This window comes from Acomys minous (genome assembly GCF_964271855.1).
Source record: "Acomys minous genome assembly, chromosome: 3".
NCBI classification, from domain to species: Eukaryota; Metazoa; Chordata; class Mammalia; order Rodentia; family Muridae; genus Acomys; species Acomys minous.
Genome location: NC_140485.1, coordinates 103,073,093 through 103,100,734, shown reverse-complemented (window position 1 = coordinate 103,100,734; position 27,642 = coordinate 103,073,093). Strand labels below are relative to the sequence as shown.

The following is a 27,642-nucleotide window of genomic DNA, read 5'->3' as shown; positions in this document are numbered from 1 at the left end:
GTTTTCAGTGGTGACTGAGAACTGTAAAGGGGTACCTCAAAAACAAAAACAAACAAAAGGACTTCTATAGTAACCGTGGCAGTTTAAATGAGAATGCCCCCCCCCCCCCCCCCGCAGGCTTGTGTATTAAAATGTCTGGCTCCCAATAGACTGGAGAAATTGGAGGTACAGCTTTGTTAGGTTTTCAAATATCCATACCATTCACACCCCCCCCACACACACAAGCTGTCTTGGTCACGATGTCTCTTCACAGCAACAGGACAGTAACTAAGACAGTAACCTTTGCAGGAAAAAGGTACCATTTGCTACCCAGAGGAAGGTGTGTAGTCAACGTGGAGTGTAACTAGCTAAGGATTTTTCACGCCCTCCCTGAGTGTGAGATGAGGATAGAGAGCCAATGCCTCATCCACTGTAGCACCTGCCCTTGCTGGGGACTGCTGGGAACGAGGCTTATCTTTGTCCACAGCCCAGGCAGGAAGTAGCCCATGGAATAAGTTCTGCAAAAAGGAGTTGACTTCATCATGCAGCTACCAAACGCAAGTGGTAGAGCCCTGGGCTCATCTGACTCCCTAAGGATTGGTCTTAGAGAGCTTAAATTGTTCTTAAAAAAATTGCTTTAAGTTTTATTTTTATGTGTTCAGGTGTTTTGCCTGACCACATGTCTGTGCACCACATCCATCCATGCCTGGTGCCTGAAGAGGCCAGCAGAGGGCATCAGGTCTCAGAATTGGAGCTACAGACAATTATGACCCACCATGTTTATGCTGGGAATTGAAGCTGGGTCCTCTGGAACAATAGCCAGCAATCTTAACTACTGAACCATCTCTCCAGCCCAAAGGACTTAGAGGACTTACGGCATGAACAAAACAGGGTATATGGACCGTGGAAAAGGGCGTTTGGAGATGAGCACCGATCAAGCAACCAGCTGCCTGTCCATGTGTAATCTGTACTGATGGCTCATGACAGCATCCATATCAGACGATTGCAGCATTAGCATGACCTGAGAGGGGAGTTCCATGTCACACTGTTGAAGATCCAGGCGAGGGAGTCCCTGGCTTCAGTGAGTTCGAGCCACACAAGGCTCTCTTCAAATCCCCGAAGAAAAGCAGCTTTCAATGATCGTTACAAAAGGCAGAGACTCAGTGCTGAAAGCTTATCCCAGGAGACGGGACACAGAGGCAGGGGGATTACCTCAAGTTTGCAGACAGCCTACATGGTTTCAGGACATCCAAAGCTACACAGCAAGATCCCATCTCAAAAGAAATGAATCATCAGCCAGGCATGGTTGCTCATGCCTAAAAGCCGAGTACCTGGAGACCAAGTCAGGAGAAGTGCTGAGAGTTTGAGGCTCTATCCTGAGCTACACAGTGAGTTTGAAACCCTTGACTATATAACGAACCCTTGCCTTAAAATAAGAAATGAAGCAAACGAATAAAATCCTCTGTCCTGGTTAGATTTACTATTGTCACCAAAAGCAAGTTGGAAAGGAAAGTGTTTATTTGGCTTACACTTTCACATCATAGTCCATCACTGAAGGAAGTCAGGGCAGGAACCCAGAGTCAGAGGCCATGGGGGTTGTAGGGGGTGCTGCTTACTGGCTTGCTCAGCCTCTTTTTTTATTTTGTTTTGTTTGGGGGTTTTGTTTTTGTTTTTGTTTGTTTGGCTTTTCTGAGACAGGGTTTTTCTGTGTAACAGCCTTCGCTGTCCTAGACTCACCTTGTAGACCAGGCTGACCCCAAACTCACAGAGGACCACCTGCTGCTGCCTCCTGAGTGCTGGGCTTAAAGGCGTGGGGCCACCATGCCCAGCTGCTGTTTTGTTTTTCAAGACTGGGCTTCTTTCTCTGTGTAGCCCTGGCTGTCCCGGAACTCACTCTGTTAGACCAGGCTGCCCTTGAATTCACAGAGATCCGCCTACCTCTGCCTCCTGAGGGCTGGGATTAAAGGGGTGTGCCACCATTGCCTGGCTCAGTGTCCTTTCTGATAGAACCCAGGACTACCAGTGCCTGGGTGGGGCCCATCCACAATGGGCTGGACCTTCCCACATCAATCACCAATTAAGTAAATGCCCTACAGGCTTGCCTACAGCCTAGTCTTCTTCTGGCATTTCACCAGCTGAAGTTCCCATCTCTCAAGTGACATAAAACTAGCCAGCACACCCCACAGTCCCCAAACAGAAAGCCATCATCACCATACTGATACTTAACCTAAAGAAAGGCTAGTAAGTATCCAGATGCAGGGATTCAGGCTCCTCATTGACTTTAAACATTCAGCTATGGATGAAGAATGGCTTAGGTCATTTTTTAAAGAAAGATTTACTCATTTCATTTTATGTACATGTCTGTGCAACACATGCACGCCTGTTGCCCTCAGAGGTCAGAAGAGGGCACCAGATACCCTGGAACTGGAGTCACGGTTGTGAACTGCCAGATGGGTACTAGGAATTGAACCCAGGCTCTACACTAGAGCAGCTAGCGCTCTTAGCCACTAAGCTGCCCTCGGGCTTATGTTCTATCTGTTTGTTTTTCGATATAGGGTTTCTCTGTGTAACAGCCCTGGCTGGCCTGGAACTCTCTTTGTAGACAAGGCTGGTCTTGAATTCACAGAGGTTCACCTGCCTCTACCTCTCAAGGGGTAAGCCACCACACCCGATTTTGTTTTTGGGGTGTGTGTGTGTGTGCGCGCGCGCAAGTTTTATTACATTCAAATATTTATTTTGCGAGGGAAGAAAGGTGGTGTTTTCAGGTTTGAAGGCAAGAAGAGCCTTTATCCACTTCACTGGGTAAAGTTACATTTTTAAGTTAACACACAATGCAACGGTTCTGTGGTTGTCAATTGGGTTTGAGGGTAAAGCCTTCCAGCCAAGCTGGATGGCGTACGTGAAAGCCAGAAGCACTCTTATGTAGCACAGCTCTGGAGGAGGTAACAGCAGAGGCCAGAGAGCTTTCCATTCTACTACAACAAATGGAAACACACTTAAAGGTAGGCCATGGAAGTATGTGACTGTGCTAACAAGGGAGGCAGAGGCAGGAAGATCACAAGTTCAAGGTTACCCTCAACTACACAGACAGTCAGAGGACATCTTGTGGTACCTGACAGTCTGTCTCAATAAAACAAAAATAATATAAAAGCCTTTTAAATCCTTTGACCCCAGCACGCGGGAGGCAAAGGCAGGCAGATTTCTGTAAGTTCAAGGCTAGCTTGGTCTACACAGAAAGTCCAGGATAGCCAGGGATAGCTATACAGAGAAACCCTGTCTTGAAAAACCAAAGAAATTAAAATAGCCAAAACCCAAGACTATGAAAATAGGGAACTTGCCAGGTAGCGGTGGTGGCACACACCTTTAATCCCAGCACATGGGAGGCGGAGGCAGGTGGATCTCTGTGAGTTCGAGGCCAGCCTGGTCTACAGAAGTGAGTTCAGGACAGCCAAGGCTACACAGAGAAACCCTGTCTCAAAAAAACCAAAATAACAACAACAGCAACAATATGTCATCCTTACTGTCCCTGGAACTCTATGTAGACCAGGCTGGCTTCAAACTCACAAAGACCAATCTTCCTGCCTCTACTTCCAGAGTACTGAGACAAAGGTGTGCGCCACTGTACCTGGCTGCCTCTTAAACTTTATCCGTCTGAGAACCATCCTGCATTTCCTGTACTTCTGAGTTGTCTTTGGGGGATTTGGATGAGATGAGGAGGGCGTAGGACGGTTGTGTAACTGTGTAGTCACTCTCCACGAGACCCTAAGGTTCGCTACACGCTTCTCGATCTCGTCGCCTGCCATATCATCTCCTTGTGGATCTGCCTCATCCATTTCCCTGCAATCAATCACTCTTGTCTGCTTGGTTGTACTGCCTTAAAGGCTGGAAGATTATACCTAGATTTCACTGGGGAATTTTTAGCCAATGACACCAACAGTTGTCCCTGGGACAGTGTCATTCACACTTCCTACAAATCCTTAGGAAAAGTAATCATTACCAAGGTGACTGGGCACCAAGTATTCGAGGCTCTAATTGTAAACTATTTACCTTGACAATGTGAATGAAGCCTATCACAAGAGGAAAACTAAAACCAGATGTGAGGGTTCACATTTGTAATCTCAACATGTGGGAGAGGCAAAGGCAGGAGGATCAGAAATCCAAGGTCATCCTAGGCTTCAAGGTTGCCTTAGGTTACCCTGAGAGTTGCAATCCAGCCTGGGCTACATGAGAGCCTAAATTAGAATAGAATTCAGGGGCCCTCTGATGTGGCATCGTTTATTACAATGAGTATACACACAGAATCATGTAAACTCCATAAAGTAAACGGTTTAACCTCCACTACAATAACAGACGGTCGGCCATGACTTTTCAGCACCCTATTTTAACATAGACAGAATTCATAGGACATGACAATCACACAAACAGGACGGCAATACAATTTTTAAGCAAAGAATTTGGGGGGGGGGGGGTCCATGTTTTTGTTTAATAAAAAAGACACGTACTTTTCCCTCTTTGGCAAAAAGAGGTTAAATCCCCTAGTTAATTCACAAAGTAAACTCAGGGAAAAACAACACTGAACATGAGGTACAGCCAGAACCTGGGCTACTCTAAGAGTATTCAGGAGAAAACTCGTTTTTCTATCACCAGTACAGGTACCAGCTGGGCACTAGGAAAGCCCTGCTTAGCCACGTGCAAGAACATATTTCAAACAGTGTTTGTTTCCCAGAGACAATGGAAGTCACCGATGTGCACTATTTCTGGAGAAAGCTGTAAGAAGTAGGGCTATATTTTTAATCTGAGGTTTAGCAATGGCCGACGGTCCCTCGAGCTACAACGGCAAATGTGGAGTGCCTCGAGTCTCCGCGCCCCCAAAAGGCAGAGTTACTTAAGAACACCATGCAGTAAGGCCAGGCCCTTTCCTTAGAGAATGTGGTCCCTCAGGGTGCAGCTGGGTCCCACGAGGGCCTCAGGCCACTGGGCTGCCCTCTTCCTCTCAGGGACCGTCTAGGCAAGCAGGCAGTAGCTGCTGAGGTGGTGAGCTTGTTTGCATACATGCACGGCCACGGTGGCTAACAACCGCCCACCCCAGTGTGCTTTTCACATTTCAAGTAATTTCATTTCTTCCAGGAGAAAGAATGCTAAAAATGCTTTTAGTTCATGAAAAAGGAAACGGGCCAGCATGACCAGCCAGGGTTTAAAACAGATCTGCTACTTACAATGCCAGATAACTCAAAAACTGAGAGACACGAACACAACACTTATTACATCTCTGCAAATCCTGCGTTTTCCTCCCTAAGCCCTGCGTAGAAAACACACACCATAAACTCCGTTACTTTAACTCATGTTAAATATAACTGTACAAATTGCACACTTTACAGCACAGTGTCACAGTTAGAGAAATGAGAAAAGTCCCTTTGTTCTAACACAACAGAAACCAACCGGCTCTGCTGGAAGGGTCGGAACAAAACCAGCCGCATAGTTCTGTAAACAGTGAGGTTGTCTCTAGGATCCCGAAGAGACACGCGCGCATGCTCGCGATCCGGTGGATCGCAGCAGCGCAAGCTCAGTACCACAGCAGGTTTTCTTCACATTGGGTTCACAAAAGAGCAGTCATGGCCAGCTGGTTAACGGGTGCAAGTCCATTTCTGGGCGCTGAATAACCATCACTCCCCACAGGAGTCATCTGTGACTGAGAGGGGTCTTTGCTGTCTAAGAAGCTACTGACCGCAGGCTTGTCGTAGCCACCACCCACAGGCTTGGGGCTTGCTGGCCTCTGATAGCCTTCACTCTGGGTGGCCCCTGCGGCAGGGGGATAGCCTCCAGAGGAAAGGGAATGTTTGTGAGTGGGCCTGGGCCCAGGGACGCGGTAGCCGCTCTGCGTGGAGAAGGTGTGAGCTCGGAGCAGGTGCCGCTCTACAATGGGTGTGGCATACTCAGGCTCGGAGTGAGTCAAGGGCAGTGCGTACTCATGGCGGCCAGGGCGGTGAGGACAGTCATAGTGGCCGCCGGCCTCGGTGCTCACTCTGGCCTCCTCGGTCTCTGTGTCCATGGGCCGGAAGGTGGAGCCCTTTCTCGTGACTGTCCCTGTGCCAATCATGAGAGGCTGCTGATAATCTAAAACCAAATGAGCATCATTAGCGCAGCAGCCGACAGAAGTCGAGCTTTCCCTTTCACTCAATTCCCCATTGGCGGCTGAGGTGCCTCAGGTTCCATGGGAAATAGGAAACACAAGTCAGATGCTGTGGCCAGTACTTAAACCACCGCAATACTGCCTGCTTCTGGAAGCTGCTAAGGGCCACAGTACCTCAGAGACTAGAGACGTTCGGTTAGAGGAAAATGTTTAGTAGACGTGAGGCATTTACCTACACAGGGTCTTGTCACACAGCCCTGCCTAGACTTGAACTTGTGATTCTCTTGCCTCAACCTTTGGTGTGCAGGGTTGATCACAGGTGTGAAACTCCATGCCCAGGTTAGGGGTGACTTTTACTCCCTGCTGGGATGATAGGTGTGGGCTTTTAGGCCCAGCTAGGAGTGACTTGCAAACTGGCCTTTATAGAGTTTGGAGGTGGAGATAACAACAACCAACAAAGGGTGTGATGACTATCCTTCGTGTCAACTTGACTACATCGAGAATTAATAAAAGCAAAATGGCTAGGCACATCTGTGAGAAATTTACTCTTAATTAAATTAAATAATTTGAAGTGTTAAGACCCCCTTCCAATCTGTACTTGTGAGGTGGGAAGATCCACCTTTAATCCAGACCACACCTTCAAGTTACAGTCTATATAAGGGATATGGAAGGAGAAAGTGTGCTGGTTTCGCCTGCTTGCTCCTGCTAGCTCACTGGCTGTAAAGACGATTTCTTTGAGATTCTGGAGAAGACTGAAGGCCAGCCGAGACATCCAGCCTCAGACTGAACAACTACTAGCTTCCTGGACTTACAGCCATTGTTAGACTAGCTGGACTGTACCTGGTAAGTCATTCTAATAAACTCTTTTCCTAAGCATACACGCACACATGCAGACTTACTCTGTAAGTTCAGTTACTCCAGAGAACCCTGACTAATACAGAAGGGAAGGACAGTTTGATGTGTCGGGAGAGAATTAGGAGACACAAGGTGGTTTGATGGAAGAGCCAAGCAGTAGGTCTGGGCTTAGTGATAGGTGTACAGACCATGGAAGAGCCCTAACTGTGTGCCAAGGCAGGAAAATAATTTGAGTCTTTATAGAAGTGAGGTAGGACTGTCATTCCATGTTACAATAGGGAACAAAGCAGAGGGAATCCAAGCAATGGTTTCTCAAATCACACAGCTGTCTGGCAATGGAGTCAGGACTTAAAGCCTTGTTTCTAGTATAAGGTGTGTTACCATCCGTCAGACCATGTGGTCTTTGGAAGTCTCACTCAGAGTGTACACACTAGCTGTCTGGTGCAACTCTGGAGGGAAGCTGAAGAAGGTTGCCAGTCAAGAAATTAAACTAGAAGCTGGGCATGGTGGCGCACGCCTTTAATCCCAGCACTCTGGAGGCAGAGGCAGGCGGATCTTTGTGAGTTCAAGGTCAGCCTGGTCTACAAAGTGAGTCCAGGACAGCCAAGGCTATACAGAGAAGCTCTGTCATGAAAAACCTAAAACAAAAAACAAGAAAAGAAAAAAACAAAAAACCAAAACAAAACTAGAAGATAGACAGCTTTCTCAGAGACACTGAGCCATTCTGACCCAGGCAGGCCCTTTAATCTATTTCCCTCTCCTCAAAGGTGGGAGATGTGTTAAATCATCATTCAATGAGTCTTTTTCAAACCTCTTTCCTAGCACTTTAGTAAAAAAAAAAAAAAAAAAAAACTGATAGATTAAGAGCGTCCAGGGACTGGCAGTGCTGTGGTTCCCTTACTAGTTATGTCACTATGTGCCCTGCAGGTGTGCTTGAATCAGCTGAACACACTGCTGACTAACACCTTCGTGTCGGCTTGATACTCTTCACATGGTCCCAGGGACAGGAGAGTTCATATTTCTGCTACAATGAAGGAACCGAGCTTTGCCGCTGTCCTGTTCCGTGCCTCCCACAAGCAGAACCTCCATGGAGCACTGTCCCTGGGGTATGACACTCACCTGCCATATCACTAGTGATGAGATCCAACTTTTGTGTCACCTCCTTTTCATTGTCATAGCTGATGGTAAATTCAGTCGACTGATGTCTGGCAAAGGGGTATTTAATCTGCTTCCAACAGCCTGGGTGAGAAAGAGAAAGTGAAACAGTGCATTGGGCATAGAATTTGCAAACCCTAGCGTGTCAGAAGTCAGTGTCTTGCAGGACGTTGACAAGCCCAGCCACAGCTCTTCAGTTGTGTGCTAGGCAAAGCATAATGAGGCAGGCCCTTCAATATGTACTTATCCACTGGTAGCTTTATGTATCTATTCTTTTGAAATAGGGTCTCTTTTCGTCCTGAAACTCATTATGTAGACCAGGCCGGTCTTGAACTCACAGAGATCTGCCTGTTTCTGCTTCCCGTGTGCTAGTATTAAAGGCGTGTGCTCCCACTGGTGGTATACGTATTTTATGGACTGGAGAGGCTTAGTGGGTAAGAGCACAGGCTGTTCTTCTAGGACTTTCTTTTGATTTCTAGCACCTACATGACAGCTCACAACCATCTCTAACTCCAGTCCCAGGCGATTTAACACCCTCTTATTGACCCTGTGGGCACGAGGTGTGGACCTAGTACGTTCAGACAGAGAGAACACACACATACATTTTTAAAAATGGGTGTGGCCTCCATACATTGGAAAGTATGGAGTACATATGGGCAGTTTTTCATCATCTCCATAGACTCACACTCAATGGGAGGCAACACAGCAACTGTTGTTTAAACTCTCCTCAGATCTTCAGCGCCCCCACTCACCTGCCACTATATTTTCTGGGAAACTGAGGAAAGAACTAGGCAGGGGTCATTTGTTTGTTTTGGAGAATTTCAAGACACAGGTCAGTGGTATTCACTGTAACCCCAGCACTAAGGATACCAAGGCAGGAGGACTGCGAGGAACATCAGGCCACCCTGGGCTTCTGAGTTCATGGTAATCCTGAGCTACATATGGAGACACTGTCTCAAGAAGGCAGAGAGCTACCAATGGAAGAAACCAAGAGTAGATATAGCAATGAGTTATCTGTGGCCTAAGAAACACTGGAAGATGTCAGCTGCACCTGTGCTGTCTTACAATCTTAGCTACTCAAGAGGCTAAGACAGAAATGGGGAACAAAGCATGGTGGCGCACGCCTTTAATCCCAGCACTTCGGAGGCAGAGGCAGGCAGATCGCTGTGAGTTCGAGGCCAGCCTGGTCTACAAAGCGAGTCCAGGGCAGCCAAGACTACACAGAGAAACCCTGTCTCAAAAAAAAGGAGAGAAAGGGGGAACAAAAGCTCAAGGCCTGCCTGAGCTACAAAGTGAGCTTAAGACTAGCCTAGGAAACTTAGTGAGACCCTACCTAAAAATAAAGAGAGGAAAAAAGGAGGAGGAGTGTTAGCAATCAGACATCTCCACTACCTGCTCCAAGGACCCAGTGACAGAGGGTACATCACAACTAGTTGCCAAGGTGCCACAGTCCCACTGCCACATAACCTCCCCCACCGCCCCCCGCATGTACTATATCCCCTTATAAAAGCAGGTTACCAAGAAGAGACTTGATACCCTATGAACATACACAGGGGGAGGTAATCCCCCTCAGGAACAGTCATAGGGGAGGGGAATAAGGGGAAAATGGGAGGGAGGGATGAATGGGAGGATACAAGGGATGGGATAACCATTGAGATGTAACAAGAATAAATTAATAAAGGAAAAAAAAAAAGGCCAGCCAGTCCCTCCTCTCTTCTTCCCTCTACCTTCGCCCAGAGGCAGCCTCTGTATACCCTCTCCTCAATAAACCCCCACAGGAGATCCTCACATGGTGTGACTTTATAGTGTCCATCGCTTAGATCATAACAGCTAGGAAGGTAGCTCAGTAGTAGAGGGAGTTCTTGTCTACCACAGTTTAAGTTGTCAGAGAGAGAAAGGGGGGGGGAGGGGGGAGAGAGAGAGAGAAGGAGAGGGAGAGGGAGGGAGAGAGTGTGTGTGTGTGTGTGTGTGTGTGTGTGTGTGTGTGAGAGAGAGAGAGAGAGGGGAGAGGGAGAGAGAGGGAGAGAGAGGGGGGAGGGAGAGGGAGAGGGAGAGAGAGAGAGAGAGAGGGAGAGAGAGATCTGAAAATGCTTTGTGCATCTATTGTGGTGGTGGCGGTGGTTACTACTATATGGCGCATGGAATGTGCATGAGCACGTGTGTCCATGCCATGGTGTGTGGAGAGTTCAGAGGATGACTTCCTGGAGTCTGTTCTCTTCTTCTACCTTGTGAGGGATCAGGGGGATCAAACTCAGGCCATCTCACTGGCCCTGAATGTATTTACTTATTTTGATTCTAAGGACAGGACCCTAGCCAAGCACATGTTCAGTTCACTGACAGGGCAGCTGTCACTTCTCCTTGATGACAGATAGCATGACAATCTCATTTTCAGTACACATACACAAATGAAAAGAAAAGGAGGCTTAAACGGGATGGGGCTCATGCTAAACACAGATACGGCAGCATGAAAACCCTGAAGCAGACTAAAGACTAGACCCAGGAAATTTCTTCACTGTAGCTTTGCTAACTCAAAGGTTATAGAACTTATCTCTTTTTAAAAACCAGAGAGCTGTTTCCTCTTACCTACAGTTTATTTTCCAAGAAGAAGAGGAGCTATTCCCCAAAAATCTTAAACAGAAGAATTCCAGAAGCAATTCATATTTTAAGCTGCTTGCTGTTCTTGCACAGTAATGAAATCTCACACACAGTGCCACCTGGAATGTGAACCATCCTCCTGTCTGGTTTGTCCACACTCTATGTGCTGCTCTCCTGTGATGGACAGGACTAGACTCCCGTGGAAAATGGACATCTGGTGGAGGATTACCTGGGTGTAGTAACCGAGGTGGGAGCACCCACCCACCTACCCACCCACCCATTCCCCGCCTGGGATCCTGAACTATAACTGAAGTGGACAAGGCCTGGCCAGGGGCCTGCATCCCGTCGGGCACACAATGTGACCAGTTCGCTTCCAGCTCCTGCTGTCTGTGCCCCCCCCCCCCCAATGGACGGTGCCCTGAACTGTGAGTGCAAACAACTCCTCTGCCACAAGTTGCTCTGCTCAGATTCTTTCATCACAGCAACCGGAAAAGAAACTACAGCACTCCCCTTTAGTCACTTTATGGAGTGCCCAAAGCAAAACAGTGGCCGTTCTATTTCAGTATACTATAGCTGTGCCGATTCCTTATTAGGTAGCTGTTAATCTCTCGTGGCGCCTATATATAAAGTGCACTTTATCAGAGCTATGCATGTATATGTGACTTCATATATATGATTTAGTTCTCTCTACGTTTTTGATTAACCCTTGGTGTCTTGGAGCATATCACCCACAGATAGAGGAGCTTACTGGGAACTAAGCCCGGAACCTTGTACATGTTAAGCAACTGTCCTATTATGAACCTATATCCCCCAAATGTGCTGCATTAACAGACTTGCCCTTTTCCCTAGAGGTGGAATAAAACTGTAAATAAATTTTTTAACCAACCTGTTTTCTGAGCCTCAGCGGATACATACGGATTCCCTTTCTTCTTCCTCCTATCAAGACAAAAAGTCCAGCTAAATATTCATAAGCCACTTTGTCTGCCTTATCTCCTCATATAATATGAGGATCAGAGGGACTTACCTCATAGGCTGTTCTGAAGACTAAATGAGCTATAAACTATCATAGGCTTACACAGCTATGTGTATGTGTAGGATCATATGTAAATATATCTCATAATTACGGTCACAATATTTTCACTAAAATATTGTATACTAATTTTATTTTATATATTAGTAAGCAATGTATTATTATTTGATTTTCTCAATGGCTCAGAAAACTAATAATATCATTAAGTAATTCGTAGAGATCATCTTTTCTTTCTTTTTTTTTTTTTTTTTTTCCTTTTTGGTATTTCGAGACAGGGTTTCTCTGGGTAGCCTTGGCTGTCCTGGACTCACTCGGTAGACCAGGCTGGCCTCGAACTCACAGCGATCCACCTTCCTCTGCCTCTCAAGTGCTGGGATTAAAGGTGTGTGCTACCACACCCGACTCTATTTTCTATAAAGTATAAATCATAGGTACCTTTAAAAGCAATTAACATGATCAGTTATGTTGAAGGTGTACAACGATTCGGCATTCTGCTCATACTAGTGTACACATTTATAAGTTCTCAAGCTGTTTAAAATGGAATTTGAGAATATTTCCTACTTTTGTTTAAATCCAATTTCTAATATTTGTTAAAATAGTAAAAAAAAATGTATAGGGTTATGGAAAAGAGTCAGTACCCACCATGGTGAGTGTCTTTGCTCTATACATGAGAAAACAGGCATAGCAGACAGTTCTGGGGTGTCTGGTGACAGGGGTGGGAGCGGAACCCAGGCCCTGAGCCTCTTTCTAACACACTCTCCACTGCGTGGGAGAACGTGAGATTTCAGGAGGAACATGCCAGCTCCTAGAGTGTTGCTCCAGCAGTGCCCATGGGGGAGGGGACACCTTCATCAAATTAGACCTCTGTGTGATGAGAACTGCTTAGAACATAAGTGCTGGGAGCCGAGCAGTGGTGGCGCACGCCTTTAATCCCAGCACTCGGGAGGCAGAGGCAGGTTGATTGCTGTGAGTTCGAGGCTAGCCTGGTTTACAAAGCAAGTCCAGACAGCCAAGGTTACACAGAGACATCCTGTCTCAAAAAACCAAAAAGAAGAAGAAAAAAACAAAAAATGTAGTGCTGGATAATTTATATGCCAACATCCAGACCCATCTTGCTTTTAAAATATAAACTACCCTTTCATCTCTGAAGAAGGCATGCCACTTCTTTAACACACATGCATGAGAGGAGCAAGCCTCTGAAGAATATGAATGTTTGGACTACCGACTTCCTGGGATCTAGGCTCACCATGGAGAAATGCCTCAGTTTGTCTATAAGGGCTTGCCTAGAAAGGTTTAGCTGAGAGAACAAGATCTCCCTTAGTTGGGGATGGGACCATTCCATGGGCTGGGGTTTAAGATTAAATAGAGGAGAAAGGAGCCAAAGGAGTCTCTCGACTCCTGCCTGCAGATGTGATGTGACCCTCTACTTCACACTCTCCCTGTTGTCCTCCCCGGCAACAGTGGGCTGACTATGCACCCTCACACTGTGAGCTCAGGCAAGCCCTTCATTCCCTAAGTTACTTTTGTCAGAGTGATGAGAAAAGGTAACTTAGCAAACTACTTACATATATAAATAGAGAAAAAATGAAAACGTGTAAATTCACATACTTTCTGCAGGCTGCAAAGATGCCTATCCCAGCCACAAGGAGGGTAATGAAGACCACTGCGGGGATGGCCACGGCTGTCACATCCACTCCTGGAGGGTAAAGCCACCGTTAGAACACAAATCACCACAAACAACACTCACGGTCTAAAACTGCTTCAGAGCTGGATGCAGTGGTGGTCGACTTTAAGCCCAGCCCTCGGGAGGCAGAGGCAAGAGGATCTATGTGAGTTTCAGGCCAGCCAAGGATATGCACAGTGAGACCTTATCTAAAAACAAAACAAAACAAAACAAAAGCAAAAACAAGCAAACAAAATAACCCAAAATAAAATAAGTAAGCAAAACTGCTTTATGCACAGGGCAAATGAATGCATGCTTGCCTTCTCGATGTTACAAAGTAAAAAGAGATGATATAACTGCTGAGCCAAGTCTGCAAAAATAAAACTGTTCCTCCACCCAAAAGGGGCAGCTTTGCATTCCTCAGGCTTAGCTTGCAGTCTGAGGGTGCCAGTTATTTCCCCAAACCAGAATTAGACAGGTCAGCCGGGCGTGGTGGCACATGCCTTTAATCCTAGCACTCGGGAGGCAGCGGCAGGAGGATCAAGGTCTACAAAGTGAGTCCAGGACAGCCAAGGCTACACAGGGAAACCCTGTCTCGAAAAACCAAAAACTAAAAACCAAAAAAACAACAACAACAAAAAACAAAACAGAATTAGACAGGTCAGGAAAGGTCGCTACAGTGGCACAAAGCTCTCATACTGGTTGTCCACAGCTGGTGGGGAGGTTTGACAGGTAACTGGTACCAAGCCTGGAGAGCCATAGGGGTCTCCTTTTCAGAGCGGTGGTGCTTTTGCTGAAGAGGAACTGCAAGCATGCTGTCCTCATGCGTCATTTTACTCTGCTACTGAAAGTCCCATGCTTCTCTACTACCCTTCCTGCCTCAACTGAAGAGGGGCTCCCATCCCAGAATAGGCCCCTGGCTGCAGGGACTGGAAGCAAATAGAGGGCATCAGTCACTCTATATCCACTCATTCCAGGCCACCTAAGGTCACACAGTGAGCTCCTACCTCAAAATTCCAACAACCAGGGATGGAGAGATGGCTCAGAGGTTAAGAGCACTGACTGTTCTTTCAGCGGTCCTGAGTTCAATTCCCAGCAACCACATGGTGGCTCACAACCATCTACAATGTGATCTGATGCCCTCTTCTGGCCTGCAGGAGTACAACAAGCAGGCAGAGCTGTATACATAATAAAAAATAAATCTCTTTTTTTAAAAAAATGAAATTTCAGGAAAATCTAACAACTTAAATGTTGTGGAAGGGAATGGTTAATTAATGGCATATCCACATACAGTAATTTAGAGAGCACTCAGAACTCAATGTTAAATGAGAAATGTATACTGTTGAATGCTATTGCTTATTATTATGGTACACACACACACACACACACACACACACACACACACACACGCACGCACACACACATTGTTCTTTGTTTTTTTAAGATTAATTTATTATGTATACAATGTGTGTCCGTCCCCCAGAAGAGGCAGCAGATCTTATTATAGATGGTTATGAGCCACTATGTGGTTACTGGGAATTGAACTCGGGACCTCTGGAAGAACAGACAGTGCCCTTAACCTCTGAGCCATCTCTCCAGCCCTGTTCTTTGTTTTTTGAGAGAGCCAGCCCAGGCTGGCTACGAACCTGAGGATGATCTTGAACCCCTGAGCCTTTTGACTCTACCTCAAGATAGGTCACATGCCTAGCAAAGTACAGATCAAGCACCAACAAAGAAAAAAAAAAAAAAGAAAAGAAAAGAAAAGAAAAATAATACACCATAAAATTCTTGAACTACATAGTCCTGGGGTTTGCAGTACTAAATTCCCACTGAAGACTCTCCCTGCCCCCAAGACAGGGTTTCTGTGTGCAGACCTGGCCATCCTGGACTCACTTTTGTAGACCAGTCTGGCCTGGAACTCACATGGGTCCACCTGCCTCTGCCTCCCAAGCACTGGGATTGAAGGCGTGCCACCACGCCCAGCAACCCACTAAAGACTTTTAAAGAAATAATTTCTTATGAGAATCACGATCCTTACCTGTGGTGGTAAACAGAAAGCGCTTTTCTGACAGAGAACCACTGAAATAAAAAAAAGACCAAGCGGAGACACGTGAGCGAGTTGCTTTGTTAGATACTGGAGCCCAGCCCAGCACTGCCCTGGGGAGTTCACCATGGCCACGCGTGTCGAGGACCACAATCCTGCCAGCTTTCTGTTATGTTCATCAGCATTTTATGGATCAGCTAACTATTAGAACATGTGACAAAGGCCAGCCTCTGAGACATGGCCTTTCTTAACAGTATGTACTATATGTACAAAATGCATATAGTTATGGCATTCTCACACGTGCGCAAAAGGTTACCTTGGCTGTATTTACTCCGTCATCCTCACTCCAAACTCTCCATGGTTTCCCCAACCTAAAGCCATCTATCCTAGTGTGCTTGCTATTGCTGTGACAAACGTCACGGCCCAAAGCATCTGGAGGGGGAAAGGCTTATGTCATTTTATAACTCTTAGCTCCCACTCCATCACCAAGGGAAGGCAAGGCAAGGATTATGCACAGAAACCAGGAAGCAGAAACAGAAGAGGAAGGACAGCTGCTTACTGGCTTTGCTCAGCCTGCTTTCTTACACAGCACAGGACCACCTGCCCAGGGGTGGCACGACCCGGCATGCCAGGCCCTCCCACATCAATCATCCGTCAGGAAAACAACTCACAGTCTTGCCCACAAGCCAACTCAACAGAGGTGATTCAACTGAGGCCCGTCTATTGGATCACTCCAGCGTATGTCACATAAAAACCAGGCAGCCTTAGCCAGGCCGTTGGTGGCCCACGCCTTTAATCCCAGCACTCAGGAGGCAGAGGCAGGCAGATTGCTACAAAGTTAGTCCAGGACAGCCAAGGCTACACAGAGAAACCTTGTCTCGAAAAACCAAACCCCCCCCCAAAAAAAAAAATCAAAACAAACAAACAAAAAAACCCAGGCAGCCCATCTCTCTTCCAGTTTGTCGCTATTTTCTTTAAGATAGTCTTGTTTTGTAGCCTGGGCTTTCCTAGGCTAAACTAACCTTCTACTGGCCACAATCTCCTATCCCAGCTTATCTTCCTGGGTGTGGCTAATCTCACTTAACATGATGATCTCTGGCTCCATTCTTCTGCAGACACCCCAAGTTCATCCTGAACAAAACTCCTTTGCATGTACAATTTTCTTTATCCATTCATTTGTGATGGACATCTAGTATGACTCCGTATAGTGATGTAAACAGGACAGGCAGGGATCACTGAGATGTGCTCGTAAAAGTCCTTTGGTTACATGTCCAGACATGATATACCGGGATCTTTTAATAGTTTTGTTTTTATTTATTTTTATTTTTACTTTATTTTTTTGGCTTTTTGAGACAGGGTTTTTCTATGTAACAGCTCTAGCTGTCCTGGAACTCGCTCTGTAGATCAGGCTGGGCTCGAACTCAGAGATCTGCCTGCCTCTGCCTTCCAAGTGCTGGATTGATAATGTCCCAACACTAAGCACTAACTGGAAATGTGGCCCCAAGATCACATCAAACGTGAACACCTACCTATGCTTGCTCTCACTGCCGTGAGGCACTGAAATATTTACTTTTACTTTTTTGTTGTCAACCAGAGAGAGTAAGTGTGGAAAGTGTGAAATTGTAAAATTATAAAATGTAAGACGCTTGTTTGCCCTGCCTACCCAGAGGCTTCTCCCAGTTCTCGTTACTGCTAACCTCAGGAGTTCCACCCTAGTTCCCAGAATAGCTACATGCGAGCTCCCGAATATCAGAGGTCCCCTACGGTTTCCAGTAACCACCCACACCCAAGTCCCCACAAGAGGTCTCCCAAGGCCAGATGTCCTAATGTCCATATGGTCTAACTTGATAAGCAACCCTACCTGCTTTGTGGTTTTAGCCTTTAAAACTAGCCTGTAACAGTCACTGGGGGTCCTTCACCTCCCGAGTGCTGAGGGACCCTGGCGCGTCAGCAATAAACCTTTGCTTTTGCATCAGTGTGTTGTGCCTCGTGTGGTCTCTCAAGGCGACCCCCTTCCCAAGTTGGGCTGTAGCATATATGTGCATGTACATGTACACACACACTTTTAAAATATAATAAAAAGAAATGTTTATTTAAAAAGTGAAGACACAAGAAAAAGTTCTGCCAGCAGCAGCTGTCTGCCTGGGTTCCCTCCGTTATCAAGGCTTCTCACTGTATCAAACGGACAAAGTCACACAAGGGTAGACAAGCCTTCCCTTCTGCTTAAAAACTACCACCCAGGGGAGGGCAGGGCCCTGAGGCATCCACAGAAGGGTGAACAAATTCCATCAGATTACAGGGGTAAGAAACCTCCCCTGGGGCTTCAGAGACTGACAGTCTGGGACAAAGGAAAGGCTTTCCCTTGTGATGAGGTCAGGCCCTCTTCCTGATTCCATTCTGGTCGCCTCAAGTCAAGGAAATGACCTGACCCCCGGCTGGATCCCAGCAGTCTGGATATTTACTTTAGGGACCCCTTCTTCCTCAGCTGTCCTGCTTCCGTCTGCGTTATTTTCCGGAACACCAAGCAATCGTGTGTGGGAACAGAAGTTCAGTGACCTCAGTGCGGTGGTTCCCCAAGGGCAAACCATCACAGATAAAAACAGCTGCTCCCTGAAGACTTAGGATCTAAACAAGTAGAGGAGACGGGCTTACCACACAGTTGACCCCTGTGCAGAATAAAGATCAGGAGTATGTCACAGGAACGAGGAGGAAGTACAGCCCCTGGTATAATTCTAGACTCCCTCCTCCCACCAAAACAAAACCAAGAAAGTAAGTTCAAATAACTACATGATATACCTCCAACTGCCAACAAGCCGCTAATCATTTACATTTTTGTACATCCTTGACATGCAAATTTAACTTCAAGTTATGTGAAAATTATACTTATTCATTAAATCTAATTGCTACATGTGTAATTGAGAGAATGAAACCTACATTTAACTCAACCGTTTTAATGTTTTTCTTCAAAATTAAAACAAAATCCAAGCAGTATATATTACATCTATTTTCTCTTAAATGTAGCATCCAGACACATGCAATAAAAGTATTTGAAGCCAAATCTAGATGAGAGCCTCATATGTACCTGGAAAATATCTAGCTTCAATAGAAAAACAAACACTGAAAAAGACAACGTAGAAAATCTTCAAAAGTCACAATCAAATTGTCTTTTTTGTTCGCTTGTTTTGTTTTTTATTTGAGACAGGGTTTCTCTGTGTAACAGCCCTGGCTGTCCTGGACTCACTCTGTAGACCAGGCTGGCCTTGAACTCACAGAGATCCACTTGCCTCTGCCTCCCAAGGGCTGGTATTAAAGATGTGTACCACCATGCTGGTTTGCAATACAATGTATAAACAATCAGTTTTATCATAAAGCAGGATATAAATTTTAATGTTTCAAAGTTTGAGGTAGATATACATGTAAAAACTACACGTACGGGCTGGAAAGATGGAAAGAGGGCTTAGTGGTTAAGAGCACTTTTGATCTTCCAAAGGAGCTGATTTTGATTTGCAGCAACTCCGTGGTGGCTCACAACCTTCTGTAACTACAGTTCTAGGTGATCTTCTGACCGTGTTGGGCATGAGGCATGAACGTGGTAAACATACGTGCATGCAAGAAAAACACTTATGTGCATTTTTAAAAGCATATGTATACCTATATGTATTAGCTGGGTATGGCGGTACACATTTTTAATCTCATCACTCAGGAGGCAGATCTCTCTGAGTTTGAGATCAGCCAGGTCTGCTTAAGAAGTTCCAAGTCAGCAAGGACTACACAGGAAGACTGTCCAAAAAAAAAAAAAAAAAAGAGCAGAAAAAGTATGTATGTGGTATAATTTCATTTATCTCAGTGATGACATCAGTTTCTAGAACCATCCTGCTGAGCATGGGAATGCATGGCTGTGACACTAGAGCTTGGGAAGAGGAAACAGGAGTTCAAGACCAGGCTGGCTAACAGCAAGCTGCAACCTACCCTGGGATGAGACCCTTTCTTGAAACAAAACAAGGCATTTTTCTGTGAGAAAAGAACACTCAGCTAGCTTTTCATCGTTAACATACTCCCTGGAAAATGAAGGCAAATGGGCCCTCCAAGCCCCTGCTGCTGTGCGCAGCACACACTCTCCTCAGTGGACAACCTTTTGGGGATCCCATCAGCAGGGCTTGCACTGTCTGTCAGTCTTAGACCAGAATGCATCCACGCGACCAGTAACCACTTCCACCCCAAGTGGGAAACTGTTTTCTTCTTTCTCCTCAGCCACTTGGCAGCCTGTTTGGCTATGAACATGGCAAGCCAACAGCCATTTCCATCTCCTCTAGCGTCCTTCCTCAGCCTCTGACCAACCATTCCCCCTGTAGGCTTTGCTCTTTCCTTTTGCCGTATCTATGATTGGCCTCTTTCATGGAGGTCACAACACCACCTTCTTTCCTAACCTCACGTGTTCCTTCTAAATCCTGCTCCTAGGAGCCAAGACTCCAACCTGAAAAGGGGGTTTTGAGCCAGTTTTTACTTGTAACTTCTAAAGTGGGTTTTGCTTTTTGTTTGTTTGTTTATTTGTTTTTTTTCAAAAACTTAGAATGCATTTTCCTGTAAAAGTAACACCTTTGTTAAAGTATAATATATTTATGTATGTTCTCAAAATGACATCAGACTCATCAAACCTATGCTAACTTGTAAACCTATCATCTACTGATAGATGTGTGATCCAGAATGTGAACCTCCCCCCCCCCACACACACACATTCCCCCAGGTTTTCTGACACAGGGTCTGGGTATATATAGCCCAGGCTGGGCTGGAATTCACCATCTTCCTGCTTCAGACTCCCAAGTGCTGGGATAGCATACATGCTTGTAACAGGATTCCTACCAAACAAGATAACTCATATACTCTTACGAGGGTTGTCTCAGTCAATATTACTATAACTGGCCAAGCGTGATGGTGCATGCCTTTAATCTCAGCACTCAGGAGGCAAAGGCAGGAGGACCTCTGTGAGTTCGAGGTCAGTTTGGTTTACAAAGTGAGTCCAGAACAGCTAGGGCTGTTACACAGAGAAACCCTGTCTAAACAAACAAACCAACAACTATTACTGTGATAAAACACATGCAAGTTGGCGAGGAAAGAATTTATTTGGCTTACACTTCCATACCACTGTTCATCACTGAACACAATCAGACAGGAATTCAAGCAGGGCAGGAACCTGAGCGCAGGAACTGAGGCAGAGGCCATGGAGGAGTGCTGCGTACTTGCCTGCTTCCCTTGGCTTGCTCAGCCTGCTAAATAACAGAAACCAGGGCTACCTGCCCAGGAACGGCCCCACCCATAACGGACTGGACCCTAGTCAATCACTAATTCAGAAAATGGCCCAAAGGCTTGACTACACCTTCTTGCAGAGGCATTTTCTTTCTTTTCCTTTTTTTGGTTTTTCAAGACAGCCTTTCTCTGTGTAATAGCCCTGGCTGTTCTGGAACTCACAGAGATCCACCTGCCTCTGCCTCCTGAGTGCTAGAGTTAAAGGCATTTTCTTAACTGAGGTTCCTTCTCTCAGATGACTAGCTTGCGTCAAGCTGACATAAAACTATGCAGAACAAGAAGAGAACAGTGAAATGTCTCCTTGGGCTTTCTGTGTGCAGGAGAGGACTGGGATGCTGGGGGCAGGTGGCTGGGAACTTGAATATTTGTCTAGCATGACAAGAGCTCTGGGTTTGATCTTCAGCATGGAATAAACTGGGTGCATGCCTGTAACCCCAGAACTGTAGCAGTAGTGACAGAAGGATTAGCAGAAAACAGTAATTCAAAAGGTGACTAGCATAAAATAGTCAGGATAGAGACTGCCATGTCAAGACTTGAGTGTGGAAGAGGGTCCTGATTCATTTCCTATCCTTGGATCACAAAGTGTGTGTTGCTTGTCCTGAGCCTTTTCCTTGAGACTAAAACTCTGTGGAAACATGTCCAAAACACAATCGTAGTAAAAGGACACATTTCCAGGGGCAGGCAGAGAACACGGGAGGGCACTATCCATCCATCTGCAGGCAGCCTCCTTCTCCACCACCCATCACAGCCTCTCAGGTGTCTGGGCATCTGCGCCTTGGAGCAGCTTACATTATTAGGCTGCCCTGCTGTTCTGAGTGTCTCCTCAACTGTAGGGATAGCAGAATGTATACAGAGCATAGTTTGAAAGGTTTAAATCAGTTTACATCCCCAACCCCATGAAGCAAACTGAGCCACTATCACACTGATATGCTAACACATAATAAAAGCCATTGAGTGCTCTCTCTCTCTCTCCCTCCGCCCCGCCCCCCCCCCCCCCCCCCGAGGATGGGAGCATTCTGTGGCTCTTAAAAAAACAAAACAAAAAAACAAAAAAAACTCAGTTCCTCGTCCCCTTCAGTATTACATAAAACTGGAGATAATCTCAGTTGTTTACTGAAATTATACAAACCCAAAAGGAATAAGCGTTACTTCTCTCCCGCAGGTGCAGCTGGGAGTGGAGGCAGTCTTCCATCCCCAGGCTCAGGTGTCTGCCATTTTAACTTAGATGCAAGCAGACCCAGGAGGCTCTTTTATTGCTACACTTATTTTCCACATAGAGACAGACTATAAATGCTGTCAAAACTCTTATACATTTTTAAAGATTTATTTATCTTATGTTTTAAGTATATAAGTGAATGTATGTGCACCACTTGCATGCCTGGTGCCTGAAGAAGATACCCTAGAAGTGGCATCATGGGTGGTTGTGAGCTACCAATGTGGGTGCTGGGATTTGAACTTGGGTCCTCTGGGAGGGCAACAAGTGCTCTTAATTGCTGAGCCACCGTGGAAGGGCGATCACACATATTTCCACAGCAGACTATCTACCACTTGATGTCACATCCCCGCGGCCCTTTCAAAACTGTGAGCTGACTAAACACGACCTCGGGCTTTCTCCTCTCAGAACACAAGCGAAGTACTTACTGCCGGGAGAGCACGCCATTGGCCAGGATTCCTTCATAGTGACTTATCCCTTTGCTCTGCAGCAGGTTGATATGGCCACCTAGTTCATCTGCGATGATTCCCGCGTGGATGGCAGCTTTGCACAACAAAGAGGTCTGAAACAGAGCGACACAGGCATTCAGCATTCACTGACCTACACTTTTAAAGCAAAGCTGGACTTTTCTACGGTTTGGGGGGTTTGAGAGTTAGGGTTTCACTAACCCTGGCTGTCCTGAATCTTAATATGTAGACCGGGCTGTCCTTGAACTCACAGACCTGCCTGTCTCTGCCTCTGCAGTGCTGGGATTAGAGATGCACACCCCTCTAAGTTTTTTCATTTTTGCTTGCTTAGCATTTAAAGTAGTACCCTGGCCCCTGTCCGCAGCCACAAAATCTGAACTGAGTTAAGGACTTTGTCTTGTTCTGCCACAGCTAACAAGGTCCTGCCAACTGCCACATGTTAGCGAAGCCACAGGGACCCTCCAGTGTCTCAAGAGCAGTTTCAAACGAGAGGAGCTCAGGAACCCATCTACGTAAATGTTTTTATTTCCTCAGATGAGAGGATGAGATAAGAGCCATTCCCAAGTCTTTCTAGCTCTTTCTAAAACCTTGCTGGCTGGTTCAAGTCAGTTGTTCCGGCCAAAACTCCTCTCCAAGTGGATTGATTCAAACTGGCTTCTTTCTCTGCCTGGCCTCAAACTAGTTCTGGCAATAAGTTTTTATCTTCTGGCTTCTTCTCTGGCTCATTCTGTCTTCACCTGTGTCTAGCTTGTTCTCTCTGCAACTTCTCTGTAAAACTATTTGATAAAAACCTCTCACTAAGAACTCTTGGTAAAAAACTCTCTATCAGGGCCGGGCGGTGGTGGCGCATGCCTTTATTCCCAGCACTTGGGAGGCAGAGGCAGGAGGATCGCTGTGAGTTCGAAGCCAGCCTGGTCTACAAAGTGAGTCTAGGCCAGCCAAGGCTACACAGAGAGACCCTGTCTCGAAAAACAAAAAAAAAAAAAACCAAAAACCTCTCTATCAGTATTGGCATGCTGGAGAAGTGCCCAAGAAAAGCTGCCCTGTGGTCAGATCTAGATCTTACGAGGAAACCCCAAAACCTATACTACTCTATTGGCGCTGAAAACAGACACAGTGCAGATGCCTACATTGTCAGACAAGACAGAACTCAGAATCTTAAGGATTCAAAAGGCTCTTTAAAGTTCTTCACCAACAGCCCCTGAAGATCCTCTCTGTGCCCACCCCACTGATACCTTCTTTCACACATGCTACCACCACCAAATGCCTGTAACCTTTACACGTGCTCCAGATACCCTATTACATTCTATGCTATTGATGATTTCCTTTTATGCAGCTGAGATTGGCATTTCTGTGTTTACCCATTGGTTCTGCTGCTCGCTGCTTTATGGGGCCACACAGAATGAATCGATGCTTTTTCTGTAGTTATCTCAAGATCACATACTCTCAGTGAGCTGTGTGATGTCAGTGCCCGGGAGATGCAGACAGGCAGAGCAGAAACTCAGGCCCAGCCATGGATACACAGAATTCAAGGCCAGCTTGGGCTACATGTGAGCCTGCCACAAACAAACAAACCCAATGACACATTCTCCCTCAAATCAGAATGCTTGCTACTTCAATGGCTCCTCTAGTAATTAGTTTTCCAGATCCTGTTTTCTTGATGCACAGGATGCTTTAGTTTTGCAAAGAATCCTCAAAAAAAAAAAAAAAGACTTGTTATACTGAATGTGTTTCCTAAGAGGAAGCTCCTGTGGAGCAGACTCTAAAATAACCCCTAGGCCCTGTCTCCTGGTAATCCCCCTTGTAGAAGGGAAGCTGTGACGGTCTTCCATTAATAGCTCACAGAACGTGGCAAAGAGGTAGATGTCACCCCTATCCAATATATCCCATATTAGTGGGAGACTAACTTTTTTCCCTAGTGATTCTTCCTTGCTGGCTTCAGGAAATGTGTGCAGCCATGGTAGGAGGACACATGGCAAGAATGACAGTAGCACCAGCCAAGACCCAAGAGAGCAAGGTCTTTGGTCCAATGACCCTCCTCAAGTAGCTGAATGTGCCCAGCACTGGGAGCTCAGAATCCCACCTGTCACTAGAGGAGCCACAGAGGGGCCTAAGCTCCAGTTGACACTTCAGCCACATCTTCATGAGAGCCTGAAGCGGGAACCCAGGCAAACCCTGATCAAACCCCTAATCCACAGAAAATGGGAGAGATGGGCCAGTAAGACAGCTCAGTAGACAAAAGGCTTGTCTGGCATGCCTGACAAACTGAGTTTGATGCCTGGATTCCACCACGGAAAAAAAGAATGAATTCCTGAAACTGTCCTCTGACCTCCACAAACATTCATCTGCATGCGCGAGCACACACACGCTCTCCTCTCTCTCTCTCTCTCTCTCTCTCTCTCTCTCTCTCTCTCTCTCTCTCTCTCTCTCTCAAAATATAAGGGGAAAAAAGGCTGGGTATGGTGGCAAATGTCTCTGATCGCAGCAATTGGGAGACAGACGCAGGCAGAGGCATTGAGTTTAAGGTCAGGATGATCTACAGAGGTACCTGGTGAGACGCTGTCTAGAAAGAAAGAAAGAAAGAAAGAAAGAAAGAAAGAAAGAAAGAAAAAAACAGACAGACAGACAGTTAGAGACAGCAGATGTTGTTGCAACCTTGGTGTGTGCCACACTGTTATGCTCTTGAGTATCTGACCGATACATGGAAGGTACTAACCAGAAGTCTCTAAAGAGATTGCTTCCAAGAGCAAATAGTGTCAAGCAGTTGGTGAGTAAGGAGAACCTGAGTGCTAGCACCTGCAGATAAACGCAGCTCTAAGACACAGGAGGGTTAGCGCCCCAACCCCAGGAGAACAAGAAAGCCTTCCCACCGAGTGGGAAGAGACTCCAACATTGTCTTTTAGCTCATTTAGGAATAGCTTCTCTACATAAATAGTCAAAGGGGGGTGGGGGTGGGACATAAACACTTTAAAAGAGTCAAAAATTAGTGTTCCGTGTGCAGGAAAGAAAAGAAGTAAAGTCCAACAGTCCAGATGAATATCCTGTGCCCAATTTATGAACAAAAGCAATACAGGAAAGAGGAAACAAAAAGCAAAATTACAGCACGACCTATTTCAAAATCAGGATGTGCTAAGAGGAAAAATAAAAATGAAAAGTAAAAAACAACCTACAGCAAAATTAAAATCACATTTTCTTTCCTCAAAGAGATACTTCTCCATGCACGAGGATATATCAGTGTGTTTTCCCAGCACTATACCTTAAATAAATCTAATCAACTTTTAACTCAAGTGTAAATTCAACTATTTTAAATAGTAATATAATGCCAGGCGTGGTGGCACACCCCTTTAATCCCAGCACTTGGGAGGCAGAGGCAGGTGGATTGAAGTGAGTTCGAGGCTAGCCTGGTCTACAAAGCAAGTCCGGGGCAGCCAAGGCTACACAGAGAAACCCTGTCTCGAAAAAAAAAAAAAAGTAATGGGGGGGGGAGGGCGCACAGATTACCAGGTTGGAAGCTTGTAAGTAGAAATAAATAGTAGATTACACGTATTAGGAGGTAGGACAGATATATTAGAAAAATAATCTTTTGGGATTTATTTTCTGTGGGAACAATATATATAAAATCTAGACAGTCCTTAGACATAAAAATGGAGGGGATGGGTAGAAGTAGCGAATGAGAGGACAGATGGCTTTATCCTGTGATGTAACCAGTCATGTCACTAGCTCTAGGACAGAAGCCACTGGAGTGGCTACACAGGACTAGGGCTACCAGATGACTCAGGGTCAACAGCGCTTACCACTTGATGTCACAGGCCTGCCAGTCCCACAGAAAGGGAAAGGAGAAAACTGACTCTACAGAACTGTTCTGTGACTGCCATGTGTGCCATAGCATGTGCATCTATATATGTATCACACACACACACACACACACACACACACACACACGTAAAAGAAAAATGATGTACCCAGGGAGGCGGGGGGGGGGGGGGGGGGGAGGGGGGAATGAATGAGTAAACGAGTATACAAAGTCTCTGGCTTTCTGTGGAAATTAGACGGTGTTTAGATCTCAAGGCTCACGTTTTAATAAAAGCTAATGGCGGCCTGTGGCACTATTAGCACATGGTAGAAGCTTCATGAGGTGTAGCCTTATGGGAAGAAATGTGGCCACCAAGAATGTGCCACTGAAAGGGTCCGTGGAATGCCCCTCTCCCTGGCTCTGCTTCCCAGCGATCCCTGGGTCAACAGATGCTGCCCTGTGATCCACCACCTCACCTCAGACCCAGCAGCAGGCAGCCTGAACTAAACTGAGGAAATGTGGGTCGGAAGCAAACCTTTACGTTCTTACAGTAGATCTGTCTCATGTACTCCTTATGGGAACAGGATGCTGACCAGTACATGGAAAAACACTTCTTAGGTGTTAAAAATATTTTTGCTTTTCACTTCACTTCTACAACTCTTCACTGGAAATGCTGGAAGTAAGAATGGACGCACAGACAACTTTGTTTTTAAAGTTATCGCCTTTCACCGTCTCATGAAAAAGCAAAGCCTGCATCTGTGCACCTTTCTGTATGTTTCCTTTGACTTGGCAATTAGTTTAGGTGAAGCAAGCAACACTTACTTACTCCTAATCACTTACATCTCTGTAGCCATCTTTCACATTCCCAGAAATGTCTCCTGCTACGTCTCTACAACCAGCTGGGCAGAATTTGCTGGAAAGGAAGAATTTATATGTTATCGAATTACAATGAAACCAAAGAAAATCACTATACTGTACTTCAATTTAAAGGTTTTTCCCCCCCTCTTTGATGATATAAGCAACAATATCTTGCTTTAAAGACAAACGAGGAAGATGATTTACAAAAACACAAGCAGATCTAAAATGTTAACCTGGAGACAAGTTTTTCCCAACAGTTGTTTTTGTAATGATTCATCCCAGTAAAGTATTACAGCAGCTGCCCAAACGCACTTCGGCTCTAAGATGCCTAAGAAATATTTTGAAAGTAAAAGGAAAATTTACCTATATAGTACATACAACTCTATTCTTATTAAAAGAAATGTTTTAAAAATGTAACATTTTATGTTTGGATGGATAAAAAGACAAAAAGTAATACTCCTGAGCTCTCTCTTAGAGCGGAATTTCAGTGCTCATACTTTACAACAGCTCAGTCCCTAAACCACACCCTCCCGCAGGAACACACAGGGAGCCAGAT

The 27,642-nt window shown here is 45.7% G+C and overlaps 1 protein-coding gene across 3 annotated transcripts in view; it reads right to left on the bottom strand.

The window, feature by feature from the left end:
- Positions 1-4,227: 4,227 nt before the first annotated feature.
- The window catches only part of DCBLD1 (discoidin, CUB and LCCL domain containing 1), a 75,559-nt gene continuing 52,144 nt past the window's right edge, over positions 4,228-27,642 (bottom strand). For all 3 annotated transcript variants that reach the window (XM_084777323.1, XM_084777324.1, XM_084777325.1), the window contains exons 5-11: positions 27,069-27,141; positions 22,397-22,530; positions 15,446-15,486; positions 13,353-13,440; positions 11,601-11,650; positions 8,084-8,203; positions 4,228-6,093 (exon numbers count right to left, since the gene is read on the bottom strand). In XM_084777323.1, coding sequence (XP_084633449.1) covers positions 5,576-6,093; positions 8,084-8,203; positions 11,601-11,650; positions 13,353-13,440; positions 15,446-15,486; positions 22,397-22,530; positions 27,069-27,141 — 1,024 coding nt within the window. In that variant the 3' untranslated portion in view covers positions 4,228-5,575. The remainder of the gene's footprint in view (positions 6,094-8,083; positions 8,204-11,600; positions 11,651-13,352; positions 13,441-15,445; positions 15,487-22,396; positions 22,531-27,068; positions 27,142-27,642) is intronic.